Source organism: Protopterus annectens, chromosome 6.part1, assembly GCF_019279795.1.
Source record: "Protopterus annectens isolate FY-2018-M chromosome 6.part1, PAN1.0, whole genome shotgun sequence".
Taxonomy (NCBI): Eukaryota; Metazoa; Chordata; order Ceratodontiformes; family Protopteridae; genus Protopterus; species Protopterus annectens.
The window spans coordinates 578,398,961-578,422,989 of record NC_056738.1 but is presented as its reverse complement, the minus strand read 5'-3'; the positions used below and the strand labels follow the sequence as shown (position 1 = coordinate 578,422,989).

Genomic DNA, 24,029 nt, shown 5'->3' with positions numbered 1-24,029 from the left:
GTACCAATTTCAGTAAGATACAGTTCAAATATTCAGGCACTATAAACCTTTAACCAGAAATTCCCAGCTCAGAAGGGCAGAGTCCAGCCTCTTCTCCCACAAGAGTGCAGACACGAACCTTCTTAATGTAAAATAACTGGCCTGAAGCCCAAGTGCTTAAACCAGAACTAATACACTTTAAGAATAACAGCCACTGGGCTCTCAAGTCAGCAGTTCCCAACTTAGAAGGATGAAAGCTACCTGTCCTGCCACCACAGTGCATGCCACAAACCTTCCTAATGTAAAACAACTGGTCTGAAGCCCAAGTGCTTAATCCAAAATACTTAGAATGATAGCTACACTTTAATCAAGTTACTACCAAGCAGTAATAAATACAATTGAATACTTTAGAGAATGCCTGGATTAGTGTTCAAGTTACACAAACAAAGCTAGATCCAGCAGGCCCGAATCCAGTCTATGCCACAGCAAACAAGGCACACCAACTTCAGTAAGAAGCAGTTCAGATATGCATGCACTATAAGCCTTTAACCAGAAATTCCCAGCTCAGAAGGGCAGAGTCCAGCCTTTCCTCCCACAAGAGTGCAGACCACAAACCCTCTTAATGTAAAATAACTGGCCTGAAAGCCCAAGTGCTTAAACCAGAATTAATACACTTTTAGAATAACAGACACTGGGCCCTCAATCAGCAGTTCCCAACCTAGAAGGATGTAAGCTACCTGTTCTGCCACTACAGTGCAGACCACAAACCCTCTCAGTGCAAAACAACTGGTCCGAAGCCCAAGTGTTTAAACCAAAAGGCTTAGAATGAGTTACACCAAGCAGTAATAAATACAATTGAGTACTTTTAAGATGATGCAAAAGTAAAATAAAGTAGGTAAAAACACAAGTACAGTAAAAGCAGATGAAATTTTTTTTTTTTCTGAACCTCATCTCTAGCTTCTTCTCAACTAACTGTCTCACTGTAAACATCAGGTCAGCTGTGCTGCATTCTGATCTGAATCCAAACTGCTCATCTCCAGTCTTACTTTCTACTACTCTGTGTATCTGTTTATCAATCATCTTCTCCAGAACTTTCATGCAATATGACAGGAATTTGATACCGCTGTACTGCCCACAGTTGTGAATGTCCCCTTTGTTCTTGTACACTGGCACAAGTATGCCTATTGTCTAGTCATCAGCTTAATTCATAAGATGCTTTATGATGACAACCCTTCTCCCATCAGCCACAAATTTATATACATGGAAAAAACCCTACATTCTTCACTCTACTGCAAGCAATGCAAAACACTGCTATTCTGGCCTTCTAGATATCCAGCCACTGCTGGCCACATCTTCTCTAGTCCCAAACCCACATTCTGTAACTCACTGCCCCCACAGACATTCACAACTGGCATACTTCCAGTCACCTCAGAAGTGCATTAACTGATCAACTTAAGAAAGCCTGTCTGTCACTATTATAGAATGTCTGCAGACACCTAAGAATTACCTCAACAAAATTGACTTTGCCATAAAAATGTAGGTTCCTCTTCTGTAATGTAACTGAGCGTATCTTTTACCTTTTCATACCTATCTTTAAGAATTTGCTTTCTTAATATGCAAAGACAGGAGCTCTGCAGAACAGCCTGAATAAACAACTGCATTTCAATGACCTGACACACATTGAAGATCCAGATGTCCTTACCATCTTGTGATCATTCACAATCATCAGTTCCAGGTACTTCATCTCTTCAAACACACTCCTTGTAGCCTGGCAAAAGGGAAAATAAGCAGAGGTCAAGTAGAGTACAATAAAGAACATTCAGATTTCTCTTACTTCAGATATATAAAAAACAAAAATACATCTAAACCATCACCTAAGTATAAAGTTCAAAAAATGCACAGCCAAGTATACAATTTTAATAAAAGAATTTGGTCAAAAATAGTTCAGGAAATTCTGAAGAATTATTTTTACAGAACTATACTACAAATGTATCAGAATAATATGGATACATTTGTTACCTACAGCCATTACCAAAAATCCCACCTGCTTTCCAAATCACCTTAAAGGGCACTAGGAAATGAAGCATATGCAAAGCATAAACTTAAATACACATATGTATGCAGCAATGTTAAACACACTAATAAGCAAAACTATCTTAGTTGCTATAAATTCCAAACATTAAATTGTCCAACAAATAAGAAAGCACTCTTAAATGTGTCCTTTACCAAACACTAGGGGGGGATTCATGATGGTGCCATGATGTGTACCCCTCTGTGCACTCAATGTGGTTACCTTTTGTGATTCAGCAACAGCCGTAACAAGTTACTACATGGTGCTCTAACATGAAGACATGCAGCTCCCTGGCCATGCTGAATGCTAATGGGGCAGTCCGTAGAGGAGATATATACTAATTATCCATGTGTTCTCTCCTCACAAAACCACCTCCAGGAAATCATCTACATACCAAGCAATTTTAAAAAAGTGCTCGTCCGTGTAGCTCAGCATAGCCAGCCCCACCATGTTTTGGTAGAGAGCATGGCCAAAAGGCTGTGTTCAACCACCTACCATGACCATGGTATGGGGATCAGCGAGGGAGACAGGAAACACTAGACAACAGGGCTAACTTAACAGTGAAGTACCGTAATGACACCAACATCAGTATGGGGATGGTGAGGGGGCTAGACACCAGAAAGTCTAAAAAATGTGCCATAACAAAATGAAACTTTTATAACTGGAAGATAGGAACACACTAGTCATCAGGGCAATTATCATCAAAACTTATGGAGATGGGGGGACCACCAGAGGGCATCAGGTCAAGGATATGTATGGGAAGCGTGGTGGTGGTGGTGTGTGTGTGTGTGTGTGTGTGTGTGTGTGTGTGTGTGTGTGTGTGTGTGTGTGTGTGTGTGTGTGTGTGTGTATGTCTGTGTGTTGTGTACTGAAGTTTGTGGCAAGGTGACGGGAGATGTCACTGCCTACATGAACAGCGGTTTACTACTGTGCTCTGCAATGACCTGTATGTCATGGTAGCAGCTGGAATTCAGAGACATGCAAATTAGCCAATAATGAGGTATTTCCCACCATGGCTAACATGTCTCTGAATTGTAAAACACCACGCCATGGGAACAGGGCCTTTTTAGCATGAGCCATATGGCTCCTGCTAGACCTTTAATGAATCCACATAGACTTTATTTTCTGTAGCATAGTTATAACCAATGAGCTTCTACTCTGCCATGTGGAATGTCCTTTCCAAGTGTCACCACTTCCCCTGAATGATATAAAGACTGTGTCATGCTTGAATTACTTAACCAAGAACTATGACATTTGACATAAAAATGAAAATGTACAAATGCTAAAAAAAAAAAAAAAACAAAGCTATGCTATCCAGTATGTTGTATCAGCATGGGACGGGATGCTTGACAGTCAAGTTTACATCACTAAGGATGCTCCACAATTTTTGATTTTGGGACTTTTGCACACTGGCTAAATCCTTTGCTGCCCCCTAGTGGTTTTTTAGGCAAAGTCCAGTTGATGGACATTCCAAAATAACTAATATATCAGTCTCAAAATTTGGATTGCAGTAAGCTGGCTCTCCTTAATGCCAGAAGTCTGAATTATAAATTGCCTGATCTTGAAGCCCTCCAGCTTTTTAGAAAGCATTCATGTCTGCATTGTTGCTGAAATCTGGCTTAAATGTAAAGAGAGCATTCCCTCTATAGTAGGGTTTGTGTTTTTCATGTTTTCAGGCCCAATGGCAACTGCAGTCTCCATATTTGTCAGTAAACGTATTACCTCCAGTCAGATCCCTAGGAACTCAGAAAATGAACTCATTGGCATATAGTTCATTCCAGGTAAGATTAATTATCAACTTGCAGCTTGTGACAGAACACCTTCTTCATCCCCTGGTGACTAAGATTAATCAGTGGTCTAAATTATCCCTCTATAAGCAAGAACACCCTTATGTTTTGGTAACTTTAACTAGCCCTCAATAAACTGAGACACCTACACCTCCAATGTGAGATATGCTTAAATATTCCTAGACTGAACAGAAATTCCCTTGAGCAGCTGGTAAACAAAAATACTTGAGGGCACAGCATTATTGACCTCATTCTTACAAATATGGCCACCTCTTGCTCTACTCCTCAGGTATCTCCTTCCCAGTGGAGTCTGAACATGAACTTGTGACCTTCCCCTTTAAGCTTCCAAAAGTTCCTATAGCAAACCTCACTGAATTTAGGAATTATAAACATGCCAACCTCAGCCTGCTATGTGATGGAATATCAAAATAAATTTACTTATGATTGCACATCCCAGACCTTAACACAGCAGAAAAGTTCACCAAGACATTTTAAACCCATTTAGAAACATTCACAGAATGACCAGTCTTTAACAGAACCAAGTATCATGGAAAATGGAAAAACAAACAACCCTGCTGGTACATCATCACAAATAAACTATATAACAAAATAAACTCCTTAAATGATTTAGTATATTCAAGACCCATATTCAAGGATAATATCAAAAGCTTTACCAAAAATGAAGAAAATGATCGGATCCACTAAAGCAGCCCATGAACTTAGGCTGGCCTCTGAAGCCAAAGATAATTATAAAACCTTCTTCTAAAACACAACACCATACTTATTCATAATGGGGCCTTCTATTCTGAGCCAACAGATGGGGTTGAGAGGGTGGCCTAATGGTTAAGGTGTTTGCCTTACAAATACAAGGTACAGGGTTTGAATCTCACAGGGATAACTGGCTAGGCTTAAAATGGCTCACAAGGGCAGTTAGCCTAGTACTAACCTATGTTGCTAATATACTTGCAAACAAACGTAGTGCCAGCTTAACCCCCCCGAAACTTATATTCAAAGCCGCAAAATATCTAAGTCCCTTATCTCCTCAATCATCTCTAAAGACCATTTACTGAATGTGCTAACCAAAACCAAAACCTTTTTATCAAAAGGCAATGCCCATTCCTTTCCCCAGGTTGAACCTCTATACCTGGTTCCTCAGCTCAGCAAATGCTCTATCAACCTCCTCACAGTAACTAACTTCATCTACTAGCAGTCTTACCATGCTCTAAAGAAATCTCTTCTATTCTTTGTACTTCCCATTTCTTTCTAAAAACACCTTACTCAAAATATAATTTTTGGTAATTTGTGCATATTCCTTGGTAAATTGTGCATATTCCTGTTTATAATATTACTGGTCAAGTAAATATTACTGTACATACAACTAACGTGTCCTTCTACTACAATTTACATGCTAAAAATTTTTTTTTTCTCTGCAAGCTTAAATGTTATTTTTGTATTTGTTCTCTGTATATGTTAAATGACTTTGTATATGTTAAATGACTTATTTGTATATTAACAAACTGTGGAGCTTTTCTCCCTGGGCCTCCGCTGAAAATGAACATACATCCAATCAGATTCTCCCAGTCAACAAATGTAAAATAAAATAAAATAAAATAAATAAATAAACCAAAAATACTTCCTCTATCCTCAAACTGTTTAACTTAAATTTAGGTACTGATTTTGTCCCTAATGAGTGATGCACAGTGGTGCTGATGCCCCTCCACAACAGTGGCCTTACAGTTGAAACTACCCAGATAATTACAGACCTACCAGCTTTACAAGCCTCATCTGCAAGGCCATGGAATGAATATCTGACATCATAAATTGTAAAATCAATAATCTCCTTAGATTTGACCCTCTAACAGTCTGATTTCATGAAGGGTAAATTTCTTCAGAAAGATTTAAGGAGGCTGTAGATGGTGACCATCTTGGTGGCCCACTATTATAAATAAGCTCTAACAAAAAATCTTCTAAAGTCCTACACCAAACTGAAAGCTACCCACAAGGACTCTTATCAAAAAGGTCAGTAAAGAACTAAAATTAGCAAGGCCAAAGGTAATCATGAATTAAAATTAAAACACAGAAAGCCAGGGATGAAGTACACAACAGTAGATGTTCAAATGATCACTACTGCAGTAGCCTTAGCTATAAGGGTTATACACTACATAGGATACAAGAGCTGGCCAACTTTGAAAGCTTCAAAGCACCTTCCATATGAGCAAATCAGTCAGCTAAAGCTGAGGTTGTTCCTTCCAACCTTCAAGGGAAATGAGCAATAAATATAAAGATCTGAAAGATTTAGTTCTGTCAAGATAGTACGAGTTGTCAGTGGACATCCAAGGTACAGAGCATCTTTTCCCCCTCATTTTTAGGTTTGGAAGGGAGAACAGTCAGATGAATAGTTTGGCTTAAAGTAAACTCTGATATCACTTTATAACTATAAGAAAAAACAAGGATCCAGCCATTAGGAAAACACCATTTAATAGCCACGCAAAGCTTTCGAACTAAACAGTTCTTTATCAATGCACATACAACTAGATTAAAAGCAACCATTTTTAAATAAAGCACCATCCTATCATTAAGCTTCGTTGTCTCACATGACTAATTATTCAGTAAAGTATAAATATATTTCAAGTATATTTCAGCAGCCCTGGGAGTAACTACAGCAAAACACAAAAGATGCACATAAAACAACTATACCATATTAACAGAAAAAAATATGTAAAATGCATATACTTAAAAATATATCTTAAATATAACTATGTTTTTCTTTTTAGACAGGTTTAAGACTATTTACATTATTTTAAACCAGGAAGGCTGTCAGCCCTAAAGTAATTAATCCATTTATATTCATGTAAGTCAGTTTTATTAACTATGTCCCCCCCCCCTCTTTTTGACTTTTGTACTTTCTGTAATACTCTGGATGTAAAAGTATGCTCTGGTCCAAAATTCATTATATGTTTATTCAAGACATTAGAATCAATATTTCTTTGAATTTCAGACAAATGGGATCTAATTCTTTCTTTCAACTTTTGATTAGTTTTGTCCACATAAAAGCAGGCACATGATTTACAGTTAGCTAAATATACAACATTATCAGTAACACACGTAGCGAAAGTAGTACATTTAAATAATTTATGAATAATTGGATGTTAATTCCATTTTCAGTATTTATATAGCTACAATATGCACAATTATAGCATGATATTGTTGCCTTCTTATTAGCCACAAATCCATCTATTGTACTACTAAAGGCAAGATCTTTATAGCATAAGATATGATTCAGATTCCTTTCTCTTTTATAAATAAATCTTGGTCTTTCTCCCACCACGTTTTTAAGTTCGGGATCCGAGCATAGTATGGACCATTTTTCTCAAATCATTTGTTGTATCATTTGAATGCCTATTATATTTCATAATATAACTAGGTGGTAATACTATGAATTCCTGTCCTGGTTATATTATGAAATATAATAGGCATTCAAATTCAGAGTATTACAGAAAATACAAAAGTCAAAAAGAGGGGGAACATAGTTAATAAAACTGAGTTAGTTAATATAAATGGATTAATTACTTTAGGGGTGACAGCCATCCTGGTTTAAATAATGTAAATAGTCTTAAACCTGTCTAAAAAGAAAAACATAGTTATATTTAAGATTTAACCTAGTTGTATGTGCATTGATAAAGAACTGTTTAGTTCGAAAGCTTTGTATTGCTATTAAACGGTGTTTACCTAATGGTCGATTCCTTGGTTTTTCTTATAGTTGTATTTTTGGTCCGTTGGATCTATTTAGTCACTTACTAAGGCTTCTTTTGGACTGATATCACTTTAGGCATAAAAGAAGGATTAGTTCCAAAGACACCCTGTCTCTGTAAAATGAGATTCAGTTGACTCACCACAAGTGCTTACAACTCAGATACTTTTCTTGCAGTGGTCAGAGCAATCAGCAACTATATTTTTCATGTTAAGAACCTCATGTCAGACAGATTAGCTGGCTCAAACTGAGCAAGTTTTACCTTCACTAACACAACCTTAACCCAAAAAGGGTCACTGTGATTCTTGGAGGCCTCTTAAGCAAAATGCCTTTCAAAAACATTTTGATATGAGAATGTCTTGAAACAGGAGAATCCATTTGCAGACAAGCTGAAATGACTGATAAATGAACCTTGATATAGGAGTAAGAAAGGCTATAGAAAACTATCTCATACAAATATTGTAAAACCAGAGAACAAGTACGCCAGAATGGGTGCTGGTTATGTTGTTAGCACCAAACAGAAAACCTTTCCATTTACTAATACATGTTTTTTTTTAGTAGCAGGCTTTCATGTCTGCATTAATACCTGCTACATGTCCTCAGTAAACAGGTGCCTAAGGGGAATCAACAACCTATCATCCATGCAGTCAGTTAAAGTTGAATGGGTTTGGGTGCATCAAACACACCTGATCTTGTGTGAGTATATCCATTCTATGAGGAAGCTTGTGAAAACTGCCCCTGACCATCTCCAAAAGAAAGGAGAACTACTGTTGCCTGGGCCAGAAAGGGAGTCACCACAATGATCTTGAGGAAGTCCTTCCCAACCTTCCCAAGTACTCTGATTATCAGTAGAAAAGCATACAGTAACATTTCTGTCCAAGGAAAAGAAAAGGCATCTATGTTTTAGACCTTCTAGCATGGAGTCCTGGAGCAGAATACTACCATCTGATTGCTCAGAGAGGAGGCAAATGAGTCTACTTGAGGAACTCCCCACAGATGGGCAAAATCTTAAAAGAACCCCCAATTTAGTTTCCATTCACGAGAGTCTGCTCAGCCACACTGTTTTGCTCTAACAGAATGTAGGATGCCTGTAGAGTGAGACTGTGCTGTGAAGCTAAATCCCAAGCTAACAGGGCTAGTTTGCAAAGGGGGCATGACCTAAATCCTCCTTGCTTGTTGATGTACCACAAGTCTGTGGCATTGTTTGTAACAAGTTGTAGTAGTCCCGCAGACCAAAGATGGTTCAGAAAGTTGAACGCCTTGATCAGAACAAGCATCTCTTTTATATTTATGTGCCTGCATCTGTTCTTGGTGTCCCACACACTTTGCACTTTTATCTCTTTGAGACTGCTTCCCTAGCAAAGTCCAGGTGTCTGTGGTGATGACCCAATGCTTTGGAACAGTGAGGGAGAAGGGGATACCCAGATTTAGGGATATTTGTAGTATCCACCAAGTAACTTTACTTCTAACAAACCCTAAAACTGGGAATTGAAAAGACAAAGGATGCTGGTGTTATGACCAAACACACTTCAGATATCACTGTATCTTCCTCCTGTGGAGTCATGCCAGGGGTATCATGAGACCCAAAACCCTAAGGTATTCCCTCATACTGATCGAAGTCAGAGTGGAAAACCTTAAAAATAGATCTAGGTACACATCTATTTTTGCTGTGGAAGAAAAACTCTTCAAACAGAAGTATTCAGCTAACACTCCAGGAACACAATCCTGTGTAAAGGAGTCAAAAAAGACTTTTGAATGTCCTCTTGCAATCCCAGCTTATGTAAGAGATATCTCTCCCAAGTGAGGGATTTTGGGAACTTTGAAAAAGACTCTGCATGATAAGCAAGTCATCTAAATATGGAAAAATATGGAAACCCTCTAGCCTGCACTGAGCAGTAACTGGAGCTAGACACTTTGTGAACACTCTTGGTACAGTCAGTAGTCCAAAGGGTAAGACAGAGGACCATTAATGTGATCCAGACACAAAAAACTTTAAACATCTGAAGTCTGGATGAATAGAGGTGTGAGAAGAATCTTTTAAATTTAGTATTATCCGGAAACTTGAATGAGGAAGAGGAGGCAACAGATTAAGAAGTGACATCATTTTGTACTTGAGCACTATCACAAATAGGTTTACAAAAGAAAGGTCCAGAAGTCGTCTGCAACATCTTCCTTCTGTGGCACAAAAACATCCCTAAATAAAAACCCTTCCCAACTTGGGAAGAGGGCCTGGTTCTATCACTCCCAGGGACAGCATTGGATGATTTAGGATAAGAGGAAATACAGAGTCTTCTCTGGTGGATGAGGAATTACCACCTAGAAAAGAGGAATTTCCTCCCACTGCCATCTGTAACCTTGACAAATAATTTTCAGAAACAATTTGTCTGAAACTATCTGTTGCCAAAGAGAAAAGAGTAGATTCAGACTTTCTTGAAGGTAAAAGGGACTTCCTGGTTGGGGGAGGGGGGGCAAGGTCCCTTAAACAGTCATTTTGACTTATGGGACTGTTGTTTGTTTTGGGGGTTCTGAATTCTTTATGGAATCCCTTTGTCATTTTGTCAAAACTGGATGAGGGGATAAAAAAATCTTAAGAGATTCCCTGAATTAACCTACCCCTTTCATCACACTTTTTGATCACCTATGCAGCAGAGGAACCAAAAAAGCGAATCTCTATACAAAGGAGAATTTAAAATCTTATTTTTCATATCCTTTGAGAGGTTCTGAGAATGCAGCCAGGCAAACCTCCTCAAAACAGTACCAGTGGCCATAGCCCTGGAAAAAGTATCAACAGAAACATGACACACACTGTAAACAAAGAGTAGTGACTAATACAATAGACAAAAACGAAATAATTTAAAGCACATTTTTCTTCACAAGAAGAAACTGCAGATTAAACATTCCTCATAATTTAAGAATTAGTCAGAATAAACTGTAGCATGTGAGCCTAACAATTCAAAATTCTAAAAATCAAAGTTATAGAAGCACAGAGTATTTCTCATACTTATCAATACTTTCCAAATCCTTATCAGAAAGAGTAGGATTGGAATTAACTAAGTGCTTAGCAGCAGTGGAATCAACTAAAGCTAATGCTGCTGGGTCAAGCTTGGGAACAGTGTATAAAAAATTTAAAAGACTGAGTACTTTATATATCCTACCTGCCTTTTTAGGGGCAGCTGGCGACTATTAGGAAAATGCAGGCAGTAACACACAGACATCCTCTAATGCAGACAGAACAGGAGGAATGGGTGTAGGTTCTTCTTTAACAACTCATAGTATTTTCAAAGGGACTCTGTAACCTCAGTGTATTAATACAGAAAACACTGGCACATTCTGGAAACAGTCTCAAATACAGAACCCCAAATGGAGAATCAGAAACTGAGCTCTCTTCAGCATTTGAATAAGAAAACCTGTTTCTGTTCCCTCATCTTCCTGTCCAGATTCAGAATCTTGAATCTCTTCAGGGACAGAAGTATCCTTCTTTCTTTTACCAGAAAATAATAAATAAGGATAAAAAGCCTGAAAACAACCCTGAGAGAGACCTAGTAAACTACTCCTTTTTGAGGAGGAGAAGATACATGTTTAATTTTCGGTTTCTTTTGACAGAAAAAAAATGGGGCCAACAGTGTTATAAATGGCAGCAGTAGCTTCCTCAAGGATGGGCACAACATTCTGACAAAACAGGGAGGTCTTACCTGTTCCCTCACTGGGCAAGGGAGAGCCAGTCTTGTTGGTGCTGAGAGAGGGGAACCCAACAGCCGCAGAGGACATGGCTAACACCAGCGAGATCTGGGATAAAAGATAAGTGGTCTGAGTTACAACAAATGGCCATAGATGAGTCACCCACCTGCAGCACAGGTAAAGTGATAGCTTGCTGTGGTGGCAAAGGCTGCTTGCTTAACTTTTTCTTTTTGTGGCTGGAAGGACAACTGACCTTGGGATGGACTGTTTACTCCATGGTCAAGTCGAAAATGATGTCTCTTTCCCAAGGAAAACAAGCAGCAAAAACTGGTAAAAATTTCAAGTCTTTAAAAATCACTTTTTTCACAAAAAACACCATAAAAATCACTTAGTAAAATAAGTGTAATTTCTCTGCAGAAAAAAATGGGTTTTAAACACGTGAAACTTTTAAACTGACAGGAAATAAAGTCTTGTGACAGTCCTTTAAATCACAAAATCCTAACTTTAAAATAACTTTCCTGAATAGGAAACTATTAATAATCAACAAATATAATTGAATGGAAGTTTTGTTCTCCAAAGGCAATTTACTTGCCCAGCAAAGGAACAGCACAAGCCAACCTTCAATCCTCGAAAGCCAGCACAGGAGTGTTCACTGCAGCAGCAGGAAAGCTCTGAGGGGCTTGGCACCCAAACCTATCTTTTTAGTCTGTCAGCTCAAGCTGATAGAAAACTTGGGCATGTGGAAGGTAGAATGAAGCTTTGGAATATGGCCAACTGTTATATCCTATGCAGAATAAAACCCTAATAGCCAAGGCTACTGCAGTAGTGGTCAATATGATGAATATCTATACACCCTTCTTTAATTACTTTAGAAATCTGAGAAATAACTCCCAGCAATGTTCTGAAGTAATGCTACATGTCATTACTCACTCTGACCCTAAAGATAGAGCTAACTTACTTTCCAGCAGATTAAGTATTAAATTAGCCTCAGAAACAGTCACTGAAATTCCACAAATCCCTGAGTCCAGTACACTCCCTAATAATATCAGGAAGAAGGTCCAGACTGTGCTATCAAAATATAAAAACGCCTCTTCCATGGACTCAGACAATGTATCTGGATGCTAAATAAACAGCACTAAACCTGCCCTTGCATAATGGCTAAAGCCTCTGCTGCCCTCTCATAGCCCTCATCTACATCTTACCACCGCATTTGTTTAATTTTAATCCCAACAACACAGTATGTCACTGTTGCATAGAAAACAGCAGTTGTAATACCCTTCACAAAGGATGCACTGTGTTTAATCCCCAGAGAATACAAACTCATCAGCCAAGCTAGTCTAATTTGCAAAACCGTGGGAATGTATCATCATCGACTTCATTAACTACAATATTCAAAACCTCAAAAAAAACGGACCTACAAAAGTGGAGTTTTGTCAATAGGTGGTCGTGTGTAGATAATTCAGTAGATTTTTTTTTGTAAAAGTATTGAGGCAGTGGACAGGTCTATCAGTCCATATGTTATATCTGAATCTGGCAAAAGCTACTGACCCTATGCCCTATACTGGCATTGTAAATAAGCTAAAAGACCTCAAAGTAGCCCTCATCAGGTTAGATGGATTTAAATTGGCTAAAAAATAGAACCTACATGAGGTGGGGAGTGGCACAGTGGCACAGGAGATGGTGGTGTCACCTCACATCAAGAGGTTCCCTGGTTCGATTCATCACTGAGGTGCCTTCTGTGTGGAGTCTGCATGTTGTGTGGGTTTCTTCCAGATGCTGTGGGTTCCTCCCACATTGCAAAGACATGCAGTAGGTGGATTGGACATTCTAAATTGGCCATAGATGTGAGTGCAAGTGCAAGTGGGTAGTGTAGAAGAAGTACAGTGGCAGGGATAGTCATTCAGTGGTGTAAATCTTGGCTCTAGATGATTGTCACTGTTGAAGTGACACCCCAACCCCATGTGCAAAAATGGGAAAAAGGGGTTGTGGATGGATGGATGGATGGATGGATGGATGGATGGATGGATGGATGGACTGAGGTGGCACATGCAACATCAGAAAATAAAACTGTAACTACTAGCGTACCCAAGATTCAGCAATGGGACCTCTTCCTTTTGGCATACATTTTTCTGTCCTCCATATCAAAAATCCAGTCCTAAGGGCAACCATAATTACAGATGAGTGTAAGCTGGGTGTAATTTTTCACTCCATTCCAGATGCAAAAGTCACTACAGCAATAACATATCCTTACAACTCAGTGGTATACAGAAAAAGGGCTTAAACTGAAATGCATTACTTTGCATCATAAATAATCCTCATCTGCATTTTACTGTATATTCAGTACCCCACTTCAAATGGATTCACTAGTCAGGGGCTCTGGCACCTGAGACGATAATTCCCTGTCCTTTGCCCCCACATATAGCAACAATAGACAGGAAATCCTTCGATCTTGCCCAACTAATTTTAATGTTCTCTCATCCAGCTGAAAGCTGTTACCCTCCATACACAGACTTAATTAGATGCATTTCAAAGTACAATGCCACTTTCAGCATGCATCTAACCAGAAATACTGTGCCACTAGAAAAGTCCAAAAGATTCCTTACTAAAAATATTATTAATCAAAAAACCCTTAGCTACCAAGACAGGCTTGAAGGTCTGTTCCTATACTCTGTCTTGTGCAGGCTCCTATGTCTTGCATTCCATAGGTTCATAGGTAGGTACTAGGCTATCGGCCCTGGGGCCTATACAAGCCCAGCCAAAAAGGTACCCTGGCTTTTGCCACCCAAGAAAATTATTTTCCTGTGCCACTGTCGAGCAGAGCCACAGAGGTGATCCCCGGGGTGAATTTCCTATTTCCCATCCAATCAACAAGATTTTTCTTGAAGAGTGCTAATGAGGAGCTTTGTTTGATATAGATAGGTAGTTTATTCCAGAGTATGGGAAGTCTCTGGGACAGAAATCTATCCCTCCAGCATGTTCTGTTTAATGTGGTGACAAGGTTTAGGTCCCTAGAGCGTGTAGCTCGGAGGGATTGGGATTTCTTTAAGTGGAGCATGTCCAACAGCTCTGGGTTTGACATAGCTTTGTATGTTAGGCAGAGATCACCTCTGAGTAGGCGATATGCGACGGAGTAAAGCTGGAGTTTTTTGAGACGGTCTGCATACGGCATCTGTTTGAGACCGGTAATCTTCTTTGTGAGGTATTTCTGTGGCCTTTCCAGTTGTTGTAGACATCTTGTGAGGTACATACCAAAAGGGGCATTGTACTCTATAATAGGTCTAATGAGTGATGAGTAGAGGGGAACAATGACCTCTTTTTTTCTGGATGAGAAACCTTTTGTGATGAGGTGTGCTACGTAGAAGGATTTCCTGACTACTGTGGCAATGTGATTATCAAAGGAGAGACTACTGTCCACCTGTGTCCCAAGGTCTCTTATCACACTTTCAGTGTTAAGTATACTACCGCCTATGTTGTAGTTCACGGGTACACAGTTTTTACCAAAGGGGATGACAATGCACTTTTTGGTATTGAGCTTGAGGCCATGGCTTTGACACCAGGCATCTGTCTCAGTAAGGCCCTTTTGTAGGATGTCCACATCGTTAGGAGTTTCGATTATGGCTCCTAGTTTGCAGTCATCTGCGAACTGCATTAGCCAAAGACCTTCTGTGTTAGCCTGTACTTCAGAGAAGTAGATACCAAACAGGAGAGGACCCAGGACTGAACCCTGTGGTACTCCACTTGTCACTGGTCTGAAGTCGGATTTGGAGTCTGCTACTTTCACAGTGTGGGTTCTGTCAGTGAGCCAGTTGGTAGCCCATCTTGTGACATAGGGATTTATACCTAGTTTAGTGAGTTTATCTATAATTCCAGAGTGGGGGATGGTGTCAAAAGCCTTGGCAAGATCTAGATAGGCTGTGTGAACCACCTTACCTTTGTCTACGGCTTTGGTGACTGCTTCAAAGAAGTCTATCAGGTTTAGGAGACATGATCTGCCTTTTACAAACCCAAACTGGGAGGGTTTGGAGATTACCAATATTTTTGTTTATATGTTCCATGATGATACGTTCCATGGCCTTGCAGACCAGGCTCGTCAGGCTAATGGGGCGGTAGTTCACGGGGTCCGTGGTGGCTCCCCCCTTGTGGAGTGGGATAACCATTGCTGTGCGCCATTCAGCAGGCACAAAGCCTGAGGTGAGGCTATGATTGAACATGGTACTTAGGTGGGTTGCCAGTTCATTCTGTAGTTCATGTAGAACGCAGCCTGGGATGTTGTCTGGTCCCATGGATGCTGTCTTCTTGGCTTTGGCGAGTGTGGTTTTTACCTGTGCAGCCGTGATTACAGGAACTTTGCATTCTTCCGGTATAGAGATGGGCTCTTTAGGGGGTGAGAGGGGAGTAAAGTTAGCACTGAACCTATCTGCCAGGATGTGGCATTATCAGTTGGGTCTGTATATTTAGTGCCATTGTGCTGTAACTCAAAGCAGATCTGAGTGTTGCTATTGAGATTCTTGACATAGCTATAGAATGCTTTGTGGTTGTCTTTAGAATCAGTGGCGATTTTGTTTTCGTAACTAGCTTTGAAGGATTTTATCAGGGATCGCAGCTTCTTACTGAGGCTGACCAGGGAGCTCCTCCACGCGTGGGATTTTACTCCCTTTTGCAAGAGTTTTTTCCTTCTGTTGTACAGTTTGTTTATGGCAGGGGACCACCAGATTGGCTTTTTTTTGGAGGATAGCATCTTGGTTCTGTTTGCGATAGCACGATCCATGCACTCATGTAAGTGCTTATAAAGTGCAATTGTGTAGGATTCAGTAGTCGTAACTGTATTGTCCATCTGCATGGGTGTCATGAAGTTCACCACTTCTGTCTTAAGAAGCATGAAGTTGGCTTTGGAGAAATTTTTTACCATGGTTTCCTTAATGGGGGGTGGAGGCAGGATGTGGATATCTAGGGTAATTAGCTTATAGTCAGAGCGGACCAATGAGGCATTGACTTCAGGTGTGGAACACCGGTCACTCATATTGGTAATGACTAGATCCAGGATATTGTTGCCCCTGGTGTGGATAAGTTGATCCAGGGCATTGGAGTTTATGAATTCCAGAAAGCATTGAGCGAAGGAGTTGGTACATGAGTAGTTTTCCCAGTTAATGGTGGGGTAGTTGAAATCGCCCATTATTAGGGTGTTTGGTTGAACCCTAATATTTTCCAGTACATCAAGAAAAGTGGAGTGGGAATCCTGGGGCATGGTGGGTGATCTGTAGCAAGCTACAATTTGGATTGCAGTTTTGCCCAGAGTTAGTTGCACTTGGATAACCTCGGCTGCATTATGCTGAGCAATTGGCCTGGAGGTGTGGATATCCTTAATGAATATGGACACACTTCCGCCTTTGGTGTTCCAGTCCAGGTTACATGGCCGAAAAGTGTGGTATGAGTTATAGCCTGGTAGTGCAGGGGTGCTCTCTGGATCCTTGAACCAGGTCTCAGTCACTGCACAGATATCGATGTTCTCCATTTTAAGGAGTGCCTCGAGTGAGTGCATTTTGAGATTTAGACTTCTAGCATTGAGTAGCATCACCCTCAGTTTTTGCTTGCCTGTTCCTGTTATGGTGGTGAATTTATCATTTGAACCTTGCCTAAAAAAGGCACTATAGGAGCGGCAAGAACCTTAGCCAGTATCCGGAATCTCAGGGGTGACAGGTGCAGGCCATCTCTGGCAAAGCATCGTGGTCTATCAGCCATGTCATCCCAGGCAGACAGATACTGGATCCCTTTAGAATGGCACCAGAAGCTTAGCCAATTGCTGAAGTCAATAATTTTGTCCTTGTACTGCGGCATCATTTTGGGTGATGGCAGAATGCTACTCAGGGCTAGGGTCATACCTGCCTGGGCTACAAGATCGGAGAGCTCTTCCATGTCACTTTGCATGTAGTCCAGGGAGGTATGTCTCAGGTCGTTCACACCAACATGGACAATGACAGAGTCATATTTGTACTTGTTGTGGAGTGACCTGAGTGCGTGGGTTATGTGGCGGATCCTGGCACCCGACAGGCAGCTGACAGTAACCTTCTCCTTGTTTAGCCTGGTGAGTGGGACATCAGTGTGCCTGACTATAGAGTTGCCTATGACTAGTGTGTTGGGTACATTGTTTTGCCTTATTGGCTGTGGTTCAGTGGCACACTGAGTCTGCGGGCTATGTGTCATTTGGGTTGTGTTGGGGGGTGGAGGTTGCTTGCATTTCTACTTTGGAGGTCTCTGTTGCTTGAGCAGATTATTATTGAGAGCCTCCACGAATGTTTTTGTGTTTCTATGTGTGGATTTTGGTGGTGTAGATTTAGTGAGACTATGTGATGAGTGTGGTGTGGTGCAAGTGTTTACCTTCTCCTCTTGACTGTCAAGTTCAGTCTTCCCTATCCTACTGGATCTTTTATACCTGCTTAAGATAAACACTTCTAGACATACTTGAACTTAAGGATCTAAACCTCCACCAGATCAAACTCATTTGAGGGACAAAACAACATTTAAAGCAAGAAAGCTGCAGTACCAAGAAAATATCAGTCTTGGACAGGAATGTGATATAAAGAAACTTGGACAGGAGGGAGTATATAACTATTTGGGAAGTGATGAAGGATTGACAATAAAACATGAGCAAATATGAAAACACTCATTAAGGGATATTTTAGAAGAATAAAATTAATACTGAAAACAGCCATGAAATCTAGGAACAAAGTCAAAGCTATAAACCAATTTGCTCTTCCTGTTCTAACTTACAGTTTTGGGGTGAATGACTGGCTCCAAAAGGTACTGGATCATTTGGACAGGTAAACAAGTAAAATGCTTCATGCTTATCAAATGACATATCAAAATCAGTATATAGCAAGATTATATATCCCGTTTTGATGGCGTTATGGGCCTCCTCAAAATTGATTACACATACATATCTCCAATCGTAGGACTGCATATATATATGATGACCTCATCAGATCCAAACATAGTGAAAGTTTTGAAACATGAACAGAACAAATCTAAGATGACTTCCCTGCATAGTTTAGCAGAAGCATATCGGTGTCAAGCAGGAATGGAAATCAAACCCATTAGTAGACAAAAATCAGGTAGCAACTAAATGTCTGAAAAAAAATGAAGGAATATAAGGAGAAGGATCAGATGAGAAGGCAAGAAAAGTTGAAAAGGTATAAATATAGTTGCAAGTACAGAGAACTCCTGGAACAACCTTATGTCGATCAGGGTCTATCACAGGAATGGTTAAGGAGTGGAGAATTTAAACCCAAAGATGAAAGGAAAATGTTAGTGTCCTAGGATAGTGGACTACGTACACTTTGGCTTACAAAGTCCCTTGAATATGTGGGAGAAACAGATGAATGCACATTCTGCAAAACAAAAGTGGAAACATTCGCACATCTTTTTGCTGGGTTTGATACACTAATGGCAGAGGGTTTGTACACTAAATGGCACAATAATGTGGCAAGACTGCTACATTAGGGATTGTACAAACATTACAATATTGAAGTAGCTGAAAAGCATTGGAAACATGAGCCACAAAGCATTACAGAGAATGATGACGTGTACATCACATGGGATCACCCACAACCAACAGTTCAAAAAATAGATGTGAGAAAACCAGATATAGTGGTCCATGAAAAGAAGGCAAAAGTAGGAGCAATAGGTCTCACGAAAAGAAATTACAGTCTTATTTAGATTTGCTATCAATACATGTAACTCCATATGAATTGCGCAAGTGTCAATTCTGGGCACACTGTGGGTGCTGCAAAGAGCACTTTTACCTAACATCAATGACAGAAGCAATACTTAATTTCACAAACTTTAATCATACTTTGACTTAGGAATGGGGTCCATTCTCATCATGGTATTAGAAGCCCAAAGGACTTGGAGAAATTAATAAACAGGAACAAAATCACTACTCAACCGACACCCCATCTGTAGGGCAAATTGCTGACTGACAGCAGCACATGTTTCAGGAGGAACCTGGATGATTGAATGGGCATCCACACATTTATCAATGGCTTAACATGTTTTGTTCATCTGTAAGTGGTAGATACATCTTGAGTGTAGGTACTGGCAGAGCATAAATGGTCTCTTGACTTACTTGCTCTATAATTCGTATGATCTCATGATTCTATAGGTTATTCAGGAATGAAAGAAGAGGGAAAAATGGAGGTGAAATAGAGATCTACATAAAGTTTGTCGTTGTGCGTGAGGTCAGAGGGGTGAAGAAACCTTAGCTTTTAAGAAAGTTGGCAGAGTTACAGCCTATTGCAGGTGCATTGGTGATTAAACTAGATGAAATGGGGAGGTGAATATTGGTGGATGGATACAGTATATTAGCTCACAGACACACTACAGCAGGAAGAGAAACACAGTGGAGAAGATAATAAAGGAGCTGGAAAGAAGAGTTATAATTGTGAGGAATCTGAATTTTCAATAAATACATTCAGATTCCAAGCCCCAGGGTACAAATGGAAACAAGAAATGATAGAGGTCTTGTGCAATCCAAGGTTCACTCGAATGTTACAGGATTATAATCAGAAAGGACAGAACTGTGGATGTTGTCCTAACCAAGATGGTGGGCTGAGGAATGTTCGCAAAGGATTATAATGAATTTGGGTAAAACAGGCAAGGATACATTTATGGAACTGAACACAAATGTAAGATGAAGTCAAGCTACAACAATGAGACAATGATAAGGGTTTCAGAAAGACATAAAAAGTGTAAAGAAGCCAATACAGTTGAATAGGAAACTGACGCAAGCAGGTTAGCAGCTAGCAGCTAGGGCATGAAAGAGGTAGAACAGAAGAGGGTGGGAAGCAGCAGAAAGCAATAGGAAGCACAGTACAAGGATGTAAGGAGATGGGCAACAAAGGAGGTGAGGACAGCTGAAACACAAGGGGAGGAAACAGATGCATAGACATCAATATAGATATATGGTATGTGTGTATCAGAAAAAAAAGAAGGGAAGGACAAGCTAGCAAGGTAAGGAAAGACACAAAAAACAGACGCACTAGATGGCATAAACTCTCACCTACCAGGAATGGAAGTAGTGGCAAAAGAGACTGAGACTACAAATATCTGAGCGAGAAAGCAGTGGCAGCAACCAGCTGAATGGTACAGAATGATACGTTCAGGGAAAAGAGACCACAAAAGCAAAGAAGCTGTGCCCCAGCCATGCCAAGCCATGATCAGGCCATACATTGCATACTGTAGGTAGTTTCCAAGACTATACCGCAAAAGATGTATCAGGCTACTAAAAGAAGTCCATAAGGACACCAGCAGAAGAGTGCACTGGACTGAGGGAAAGGATACAACACAATGCTAGAGGGGCTAATGTTTTTCTTACTTAAGCCCAGGCAAGATGAGGTACATGATATGTTAGACATGAAGAGTCTGTTCTGAACAGGAAGGACAGAAGAGGGAGGAAGGCGCACAGTCACCTGACTGAAGAAAGCAACTGCTCCTTGGAACTGTGAAAGCACGTCTTCACAGAGAGGGTTGTGGATCTGTGGAATGGGCTACCAGTATAGCTGGTAGAAACTGAAATTATGTAAGCACTCAGGAGGGCATAGACCACATGGAAAAGAGAATATAAGAAAGAAAGAACAAAAGGAGGGACTGATTGCACTCCAAAGGCAGACTTGATAGGCTTAATTATCTATTTCTGCCACCTAGCAAATGCAAGATAATGTAATAAATATCACTCTGTGCATACTATCTACATTTTTGAAGATCAGCATCTCTAGGCAACCAAAAGGTCACGCAGATAAATTTAGCTTTCTACAGTCGTCATTGTTATACTACCACTACTGCTGTTTCATCTGCCATTGGTATCATAAATGAAACAATGTATGGCGAAAGACAGAGAGACAGAATACTGCTTTTAGTATAACCGCATGTAAAAGAAACATCATTCTTAAACACTGAGGAACCGCATGTCTCATTTCCTGTCTTTTATCTTTTCAGCTTAAACATCATCGACTTACAAGTAACTCCATATTCATACCATGTATGCCAATATCATTACCAGAGAAAGCGACAAGGATAGCATGAAGGAATATCTAAATCCACATGGCAGCTCTGCCAATGAAACTTACCTACTAATTTAAACAAAATTAAGATCTGGAAAATATTTCATTGATTATTATTAAAGTAGTGCATGAGGCATGGTAATTACACTCTGATAACGCAAAAAAGGAAAAAAAAACAGGTAAGTGCTTGTACAGTGCGAGACCCAATCTTAACAATTGCTAAGCAGCCCTGCTTCATTTGTTAAGATCGGTATCATGTTAGGCAGTTAAATCTGCCAGTACTGGCCAGCAAATGACAGGGGTAGAATTAAATACAGATTTCTTTCTGCTTGCTATCTGCACCAGTAATCTGTAACCTCACTTTCCTTAACATAAGACGGGTTACTCTCTTTCTGACACCACTTGCTTGGGCATGTTACTCTGTTTCTGACAGGGCTCACTAAGTTTTCTATGGCTTTGAAACCTGACAAAACACTTAGCACTTACTTTTTCTTTTGTAATTAGTAGAACATGATGCAGAAAATGCTCCCTGCACTACAAAGAATTATGATCGGATCTCATTTTATTACCCTTTATTGTGTGTTATCGACATGGGTACCAAGAGTCACCTCTCAAGCTTCGCTGTCAAACTGACGTTCTTGGCATCCTTGTGTTTAACACATAATACCCTGGTTATTATCAGACACCCAATCATGATCCTCTGTAATAAAAACAAAAATCAGGATTTTATACATCTTGGAGTTATATATAGAAGAAATATATAGCTTAATCATAACAAAATATTTTGTAACTAATAAAGAATTGCCCCTGGCAAACACAGGAAAACCAGCAGGATAATAAACGCCAGAACTTGAATAATAACAAAAATAACCTGCTGGTAGTCACTCCACGGATGGATGAAATCTCATACACAGACTCCAAATCTAATGTATAAGCACCAATGGAAAAGTACAAATTTCAGAGTCCAAAAATCAGATAGCACCATAAAAATCTTTCAAACGTGATGACTGTTCAGTCCAAAGTATCAACTATTTGATTGTAAACCAGAACACATTTTATTTCGGGTGAGCGCTTTCGCTTACAGCTTTTTCAAACCACATAACAAAATATTTGTTGCACTTTATGCTATCTTGCAATTCAATGATACTTCTCGTTTTTTTTTTTTTTTTTTTTTTTAATACCTCCTTGGTCAGAACTAAAGGAGAATGAACTAACACCCTTCGGTCTAATTACAGAAAGAGAAAAAACTATAAAGAGCATTTACAGAGGATCATAACTAGAAAAAGCAAGAATACATAAGGGCCATTATATATAGCATATTGTTAAAAATTAATTGTGTTCTCTAAGAAATAGAAAGCCATGCAGTGACTTTATCAATGAATACAAATCACAACATAAGAAATTCGTATTTAGTTGTATAGTGTTAAATACAATGCTTAAATGCCGGTCTGGCAAACTTAGATATACAATGAGCAGAAACAGTACATCTAATTGGTTCTTTACAAAGGATACTACCTAAATGGAATGAATCCCAAGATCCTTGAAACATTTGAAATCTGTTGGGCAACTATATGTCCTTGCTCCAGGATCGGGTTGGCTGACTCTTATGTATCAGCCTATGTATGACTGACTTCATTTAATTTAATTTGGTAGTACTGCTAGATTGTTTTTGTAGATTTACTGAATGCATCAGCACCTCATCTTGAGCAACATTCTTCTGATTGAAATGTCTAATTTGTGGCTGTGACTACAGACCACAGCATTCGCAATGAAGTCTGGTGGCTACGGTGACATGCCTATTTGCTTATTTTTGTAACCCAATGACAGAAATAATCACCATGTAATGATCCTTCACCTAGCACTACAGTGCAGGTTTTTGGGAATTTACTTTCACACTTATGGCCTTCATATTAACTTATCTGTTAAGCAAATACATTTACCTTGCAAAAATTCATAGTGTAAAGTTGTCCTTTGTTGTTGTTGTTATTTGATAAGTTCAAATGTGATAACCCACACAGAATGATGTCTGTATTCTGTTTCCCTCTCTTATTTATTTGTCAAATCTCTTTCTTTGGTGTGTAACAAAATCAAACAAACAAGGAACTGGACCAGCAGTTAGGCAAACTATACATAAGAAAACTTATACTAGCCAAGTATAAAAAAAAATTGTGGAGTGTTTAAGAGAAAGTAACAAGCTCTTCAAATACAGTAATTGGGTATAAAATAAAATCCAGGTCTAAGTTATGGTAGATCCATGATAATTTGATTCATACTTCTCCATGTTTTCCAATGCATGATTTTTTTCCTTGAATTTGGGTGATAGATTGTAAGCATTTAAATGTCTGCTTATATTGGAGGAAAATCTTGCCAAGGAACTCTCTTGTAGGTTAGCTCACTGAATTGTTAGTAAGATCTTTACTAAAGAAGAAAGTGGTATGAAAAATAACATATTATCTTTACTTGCAGAGTCCAACCCAAAATTAGAGATCCACTTATGGCAGGACAAATTGCGTACTAGTAGACATTGCAGAGCCAGAATTATGGAACAGGTGCAAAAACAGTTTGCTGTTCTAGGGGCACTTGAACTCCTTTAAGGTTACAAGATGAAAACTTTAGCTATTCCAAGAAATGCAAGATGACAATAAAATGAATTGTAATATGAACTAAAATGTACACCTGTGCAATGAAAACACTGTATGAATAAAACT

At 39.4% G+C, this 24,029-nt stretch overlaps 1 protein-coding gene across 3 annotated transcripts in view; it reads right to left on the bottom strand.

Moving 5' to 3' along the window:
* Positions 1-24,029, bottom strand: part of ADAM23 (ADAM metallopeptidase domain 23) — a 1,167,569-nt gene that overhangs the window by 538,295 nt on the left and 605,245 nt on the right. For all 3 annotated transcript variants that reach the window (XM_044076026.1, XM_044076027.1, XM_044076028.1), the window contains exon 9: positions 1,682-1,747. In XM_044076026.1, coding sequence (XP_043931961.1) covers positions 1,682-1,747 — 66 coding nt within the window. The remainder of the gene's footprint in view (positions 1-1,681; positions 1,748-24,029) is intronic.